Raw genomic sequence first — 8,061 nt, 5'->3', positions numbered from 1 at the left:
ACCAAAGTATAGTACAACAACTCTTGATAATCTCCTACCTCTTTTGTCTCTAACTCACTATTATTTGTCTATTTGTTTTCCTGAGAAACTATTTTGTAGATAATAGTATGTAAAACGATAACCATTGATAATTTCCTACCATTTTGTCTGTAATTTGCTAAGTCCCCCCTATTATTATGTCATCCTTCTTTTATTCTTTAAAAAATAAAAAAAATAAAAAAAATAAAAGTAGCTGACAGTTATAATAGATACTAATTATACTCAGGAAGAATGCATACATTCTACTACAACGCTATATGATACTTAAGGTCTTACCTTTAAAATGGAATTGGTGTATTTTATAAAGTAGGAAGTATATAGTCACTGCACATCTGAGTAGCTACTACTGAGAGATACTATAACAAAATAATAGTTATCACAATACTAAGAGTAGGGTTCTGGCACACACCTGTAATCCTAGCACTCAGGAAGCTGAGGCAGGAGGATCACAAGTTTGAGAAACGCCTGGGATATACCATGAACTCAAGGCTAGCCTGAATGACACAGTGAGACACTGTCTCAACAAATCGACATCCCCACCCAAAAAAAAGTAGGGCTCTGGAATCAACCTGTTTAATGTGAAATCCTGATGCAATCACTTCCTAGCTGGGTGACCTTAAACAAACCTTCAAGTTAGTTAACCTCTTTGAGCATCCTTTTTCCATACGTTCTCTGTTTCTTTTCTCTGTCTGTCCCTGTCTCTGTCTCTCTCATGTCAGGGTCTGGCTATGCTGCCGAGGCTGGACTCAAATTCGTTATCCTCCCACTTCAGCCTCTGATAGCTGGGATTACAGGTGTCCACTGCTGCACCTGGCCCTGCCCTCTGTGAGGGATAACTAGGCTAACTCTTTAGGGGACTGTGGTAAGGACCACACGAGTGAACTCGCGAATGTTAAGCACATGGTCTACCAGTGCCCATGTTGGGTTGTGACAACAGCAAAGTGATGGAGAACTAACGTAACAGCACGCATGCACACAGACAGTGCAGCAAATGGTTTTCCCACACGGGAATGGCAGCAGCCAACCTAAAACTAGCAAGGTCACAGCAGTACCTGAAAACACAGGGCTACTGTCCAGGCCAAAACAGAACACTTCAAAAACGTTACCGCGAAAACTAAACGTAAAGAGGAAGAGGCTGCTATTCTCACTGACAGGGAACATGGGTAAGGCGTTGATCCCACTGATAACTAAGGTGAAGTTCTCAACCTTTAGAGGTGGTCACTACTACGACTACTCAGTATAATTATACTACTCAGGGCAGACCATGTACAACGTGGGAGGAAAATGTCTATGTGCAAGCCAAGAAGGAAGGCTATTAAAAACACTAGCTCTGCCCACACTTCTCCTTTCTTTTGTTTTTTGAGACAGGTAGTATATAGTTTAGGCTGGCCTTGAACTCACTATGTAGCCCAGGCTAGCCTCAGACTCATAGTGATCCTCCTGCCTCAGCCTTCCAAGTGTTGCTATTAAGAGGTGTGCATCACCATGTCTGGTGCCTGCTCAAACCTTCATCTCAGACTTTTAGTGTCTAGAACTTAGAAAAAAGACACTTCTTTTCAAGGCACTCACACCAAAAGAAATATATAGTTTATGTATTTGTATCACAAGTGTATTATATATGTACCTGTCAACATATTAATGCATTTACATATTAACAATATATATTTATATGTTAACGTAGATCCACGGCATTCAGAAATGGCAGCAAACAGCTTCTTCCTCAGTAGAGGAAAAGCTGCTCTGTCCCGAAGCCTCTTACCGGCTTCTCCAGGATCGTCTTCACGTAACATGACCGCACTGGCCTCCTCCGTGACGCTGTTTGGCTCTGCTTTCGTGAAGAGCCCCAAATGCCGCGCTGTGAATGCAGCTGTCCAGTTACTGTCGTCCAGATTCGTCACCTGACAGCAAAACCCGCAGGTGAAAAGGAGGGACTCGACAGGGTGAATAACACCTTAACAGTAAATAAGGCTTTTACGAACTTCTACAGCAACTTCTACATGTTTCTCACTTTTGAAAGCCAATGGGTTACTTTGTTAAGGAAATTACAGGTTTATAAAAAGTTTTCTTCTGTGTATTACTCCACACTTTTTAAAAAGGCCAATGAAGGTAACATTTTACAAAATTCAAGCTGACACTAATAGATAAAATAAAGTCCTACCTATATGTTAGCATAAATTTTTCATTTCTGGGGAACTGTACAGGACAGATAACCCAATTTCTTCAAAAAATGAATGGCAATAAAGAAAGGGAAGAGGGAAGGCTTAAGAATAATCAATCCAGCATTTGTCTACCACGCTCGCTTCAGTGGATCCTGATTAAAACAAACCACATAAGCCAGGTATGGAGGGGCACACCTGCAATCCCAGACTCGGAGGCTGAGGAGGCCGAGTCTGAGGCCAGCCTGGGCCACTTAGTGGGTTCAAAACCTGCCTGAACTGCATAATGAGACCTTACCTCAAAAAACAAATAAAACCCCACAACACAAACACAAACCCAAATAAACAAAAATCCAAACACAACAATTTAAAATAAAAAAGCTGACTAAAGAAGAAACCTGAACACTTAATGAAATACACATTATAGTAACTACAATCGTGTACCACATAACGTTTTGGTTAGCAACAGACCACATACATGACAGCAATGTCACAAGGTTAGTAATATTGTCGCCACCTTAGTTTGTTAAGCATACTTATGATGTCACAGGATAAAAATTGCTGAACAATGCACTTTTCAGAGGCATCCTTGTCATGAAGTGATGATTACCCATATATATATACACACATATATGTATATATATATATTCGAAATGATAAAGGAATTACTCTATGTATGTGTTGGTCAGACATGTCAAACATACTGCACTTATGTTAAAGTACCCTTGTTATGTCACAGGGATATATCATGAACTATGCTGTCTGGGCACTCTAAGGGAAATGGACACGGACATAAATGAATGAAATCGGTCACAAGTGCCCAGTTAGCTGGCAACGTTTGGAGTTTGGCAACGGGCACACAGGGACTCCCTGTACGACTCTGCTTCAGACATGTTTGAAATATCCGTAGTAACAGTTATCTTTTACTGAAAATCCAGGTGTGAGCAACAATGAAAAATGTTATCTTTAAATCAGCCTAAGCTAGAGATGTGTGCTGAGAACCTATGTGTTCAGCAGGGTCATAACTCTGGGCTTTGCAGAGCTTAGTTTCTGCTACTGGAAAATGATTACTAGTTCACTTCCTTCTGAATAGTTTACTTCCTTCAGTCTGAAGATCAAATTAAAAATCTTTTTTTTCCGAGACAGGGTCTCACTATGTAGCCCCGGCCAAGTCTTGAGTTTGTGATCATTCTGCCTCAGCCCCCCAAGTACTGGTATTACAGGAGTGAGCCATTGGGCCTGGCTTCGAAGTAGAAATCTTCAACAGCAACACTTTTTCATTTTCAGAAAAATACTTCGGCTGGGCATGGTGGTATAAGCCCATAATACCAGCATTTTGGGAGGTTTAGAAAGGAGGATTGCAAGTCTGAGCCCAGTCTGGACAACTTAGCAAGATCTCGCCTCAAAATAAAAACCAAGCTGGGTGTGGTGGCACACACTTGTAATCCCAGCACTCAGGAGGCTGAGGCGGGAGGATCGTTCCGAGTTCGACGCCAGCCTGGGCTACAAAGTGAGCTCAAGGCCAGCCTGAACTGCATAGCAAGACCCTGTCTCAAAAAGACAAAAAAACAAAATACAAAAAACAACAACAAAAAAAAAAACCGAAAAAGAGTTGGGGATGAAGCTAACATTAATGCCTTCAGTTCGAATCCCAGTGCCACAGAAAAAAGAGACAGAAACAATCTTTGGTCAACCAAATCTTGGCTGCATACATATGGTGAAAGAATTAACCAAGGTAATAATTTTACTTACTTCAGGTTAACCTGAGAGTCCTTTCATGGCTGACATTGAAATTGGCAAAATAAATCCAGAAAATACCTTTGACTACAAAAATAATTTATCGCCAAAATAAACTAGCTTCATAAGCAGAGCAAAATACTCAGTGACTACATCACCAATAACTACATCACCAATAACTATTAACACTAAAAGTCCATGACTATAATAAACTCTGTGTGTGCGCGCGCGCGTGTGCGTGCGTGCGCGCACAGTGCTGGGGACTGACTCCAGAGACCTGTACATGCTAAGCACACACTCTTCTACCGAGATACATCTCTAGCCCCACTATAATAAATTTTTAAGACGGATTTGGGGCTAACGGTGTGGCATAACGTCAAAGCACTTGCCTATCATGTGTGTGGACCTGGATTTGATCCATAGCACCAAAAGAAAAAACACAAAAGATGGATTTAACCTTCTATGATAAGGGAGAGGTTTATCAGGACGAAATTACCTTTCAGAAAACACCCAATTTTGACAAATGTAAAAGTGTGTAAATAAAAACTTCTGTGATTTAATACATCACAGAGCCAAAGACAGAAGAAACATTTTAATGTTGGTTTTGGAACTAAATGTGCTATAATACTCTCCTTCTTCTCAGACATAATGCTTTCTTTTTCTATAGGTATTTTTAATATTGAAGTGAAGCCAGTCAACATCACTGTTTACATAACACTTTTTCTGCAATTTTCAATTCTGTACCACAGTGACTCTTCATGTTTTTGTTTTTGTTTTTTTGAGATAGGGTGTCGCTATATAATTCAGGCTGGCCTTGAACTTGCTTAAGTAGCCCAGGTTGGCCTTGAACTCACAGTGATCCTGCCTCAGCCTCACGAGTGTTGAGATTACAAGCATGCACCACCAGGCCTGGCCTGACAGTGATTCATAAGAGCATCTCACCTACTTTCCCCTAAACTGTCTTTTATCTCAAGTAGAAAAAGCAATCAAACTCTCCTATACTTTCACAACACAGATCACGTCTGTCATCAACGTCTGAGGGCTTTCCCACACATGAGGAAATCAACTCAGCAGCGGATACCGGCTAGGTGTCTTCTAACTCAATTCTGACTCTACTGTCAGATCCCACAGGTAGACAACATTTTTCTTCCATATTATACTTTTCATGTATTACTCTTAGTGTTCTACTTTCTCACGCTTCAAAACTGGGGTTAGGGGCCAGGGATATAGCTCAGTGGCACAAGCGCCTGCCTAGCAAGTATAAGTTCCTGAGTTAGTAAACTGTCAGATGAAGAAACATTTTAACTGATGTCAATGTGTACTGTGACAGGAGGTACTAAAAAAGGTTTGTTTTTAAAGTGTCTAGCCAATTATGTCAATCCATATATCCTAGAGTTACTTTTAAAGCATGAGTTCAATTTTCATCAAAAGGCTTTTAAGCCACACAGAAAAAGGGAGAAACTTTTAGCACTGACTTATACATACCATGGACAGATTTCCCAAAAACCCTGAAGACTGTGAAAGCTGAGGAGACCGACCTTCTGTTCCCAAAATGCAGGAAATATCTGGATGTTTCGGTAAGCTTCGGTTTGGAGTGACTACAAATAAGAAGTTAATAAAAGAATGCAAGGTATATGAGCACTGGTCATCAAAACCAAGCATGCAAACCAAATAAATACTAACCAAATGAGTACTCTAACCCAATAAATATTCTAACCAAATAAATACTGTTAACATTTCCATGATATAAAGGTTTAATGTATTTTTCTCAATTTGAAATTTTGGTGTTATTGAGCCAATCAGGGAAAACTTTACTACAAATAGGCTGTTTCATCGTAATATACTGAGCAGTTAAAAAAAAACCAAACACTAACTAATGAATCTTTCATATTCTAATTTTATAAAGAATACTGAGGCAATATAGGATAGCAGACTTGTGTTTTGCTAAACAAGGCTATCCATATTATTATGGATATTACCCATATTAACTTTTACCCATATTAACTTTTAGCTATAATACCCATATTATTACCCATATTAACTTATTACCCATATTACCATATTATTACCCATATTAACTTATTACCCATATTAACTTATTACCCATATTAACTTTTCTAAGTACCACTTTCAGCTTTGGTAAAATAGAGGTAACAAGTATTTATGTCACAGTTACTATATATTTATGTGCAATACAGTATCTTGTTCATGACACCACTTTAACAAATAACTATAATCATTATGATTTGTGTTTTCTTGTTGATATCATAACCAAATATTTATTTATGTAGTCTGTTGAGACAGGGTTTCACTATGCAGTTCAGGATGGCCTTGAACTCACTTTGTAGCCCAGGGTGGCCTCAAACTAGCAGGAATCCTGCCTCAGTCTCCCAAGTGCTAGGATTACAGGTGTGTGCCACCACATCCGGCTCTGTAACCAAGTATTTATTGTGCACACCGTACATGTGCGCTACTATTACTGTTATTATTATACTACATTACTGTTATTATTAAATACTTTTCTCCTCAGTATTGGGGACTGAATTGAATTTAGGCCTTCGCATTGACCTACATACCCAGCCCTTTTTATTTATTATTATTTTGTTACTCAGGCAGGGTTAAAATTTATAAATCCTCCTGACTCAGCCTCCCAGAGTGCTGAGATGACAAGTGGGTGTCCAGTTTATTAAAAACTTGAAAAGCAAAAAGTCTTACAAGGCTGTCGAAATAAGCTAGGAGTTCGAGGAATCATTTGGTTTCTTGGTGTAGTACTGCCAAGATTTTCATCATGGGAGGCTCGAACTTTAGGAAGGGTTAAGAAAAGTTTTCCATGTAGAAAAGAGATCACTAAAGTTACAATTACCTACAGTATGACTGCACAAAATATGTGAATACATTTTTTGAAGAACTAAGATTTTAAGGCTAATCTATGCAAAGAATAAATAACTAATTTTCTCTGCCAGTTAAATTCTCAGGTGTCAGTCTTAATTAACTATACACTGACCTAAGAGCTCTCAAATAGAAAAAGGAAATTAAATCTCAGCACATGCTACTCACAATATGAGAGCTATGAAACAATTCCCTGTTTTAAAGGGCAACATAAATTGTAATTGCATTGAATTTCATTGACAGCATTCTATTTACCAAATAAAGGTGTCTGTGGAGTGAGCAAAACTAGTTTCTATAGTATTTTATTATAGCTAATGTTTAATAGTTCTCATAAAAAGAAAAATTCTACAATGACTCAAAACATGCAGCCATTTATGTAATCCCCCAAATACAAAGGATACTTAAAACTCTTTTTTGAGCACTCTGCTTCCTTGCAGTCCGTGTCACCTCTGGCTCTCGGATTACAGGGGACAGCATCTCTCCAAAGCCACTCCTAAAATAGTATAATTAAGATTTTTTAATGCAGTATTTGCAAGCAACTTTATGATCACAATTGGTGCAAAGGTCCTTGAGTCGTTCCAATAGCCAAGGTTTAGATCTTTTTGCCAGGCATGACCTCCTGGCTCCAGACCCTGCTTATTCCTCAAGTTCCTCTCGAGTCTTTCCTATACAGAGTTCTTTGATTTTCTTTTCTTTTTTTTGGTTTTGTTTTTTTTTTGGTTTTTCTCCGGTACCGGGAACCGAACTCACGACCTTGCGCTTGCCAGGCAGGCGCTTCTGCCGCTGAGCTAAATCCCCAGCCCCCAGAGTTCTTTGATTTTCTAACACTCGTAACTTTTTTTTTTTTTTTGAGGAAAAGTTTATTCTTTTTTTTACTTAAAGAGGAAAAGAAAAAAACATTTCAAAACATGATAGGAAATTAACAATGGTTATTATATTGCGCATTGTTATCTTCGAAACAGTTGCTCAGATTACCAGATACAGACATGCAAAACTGATCAAATAACATAAGCACTAACTGTTCTTTCCACTGAGTAGAAATCAGTACAATTATGTTTGCTATCTTGGGTATATACATACAGTTATACATAACTATATATGCATGTATATATAACATATGTATTTTTTCTCCCTCTTCCTTTTTTCCTCTCCCCCACCCCAGTTGTTGTTTCCTTTTGAGCAGTTTCAGGAAAGGGTTATTTTGCCTTGCAATTTATACAGGTTTTAGTTCATAGTTGAT

At 38.7% G+C, this 8,061-nt stretch overlaps 1 protein-coding gene across 2 annotated transcripts in view; it reads right to left on the bottom strand.

The window, feature by feature from the left end:
• The window catches only part of Nup107 (nucleoporin 107kDa), a 52,945-nt gene that overhangs the window by 37,016 nt on the left and 7,868 nt on the right, over positions 1–8,061 (bottom strand). For both annotated transcript variants that reach the window (XM_005397476.2, XM_013520899.1), the window contains 4 exons: positions 7,223–7,314; positions 6,648–6,734; positions 5,418–5,530; positions 1,799–1,937 (listed from right to left, as the gene is read on the bottom strand). In XM_005397476.2, coding sequence (XP_005397533.1) covers positions 1,799–1,937; positions 5,418–5,530; positions 6,648–6,734; positions 7,223–7,314 — 431 coding nt within the window. The remainder of the gene's footprint in view (positions 1–1,798; positions 1,938–5,417; positions 5,531–6,647; positions 6,735–7,222; positions 7,315–8,061) is intronic.

The sequence above is a fragment of the Chinchilla lanigera genome, unplaced genomic scaffold (genome assembly GCF_000276665.1).
Source record: "Chinchilla lanigera isolate Chin_1 unplaced genomic scaffold, ChiLan1.0 scaffold00057, whole genome shotgun sequence".
In the NCBI taxonomy this organism is placed as follows: domain Eukaryota; kingdom Metazoa; phylum Chordata; class Mammalia; order Rodentia; family Chinchillidae; genus Chinchilla; species Chinchilla lanigera.
Note: the sequence above shows the minus strand (reverse complement) of the source record. Positions and strands in the feature narration are given on the sequence as shown.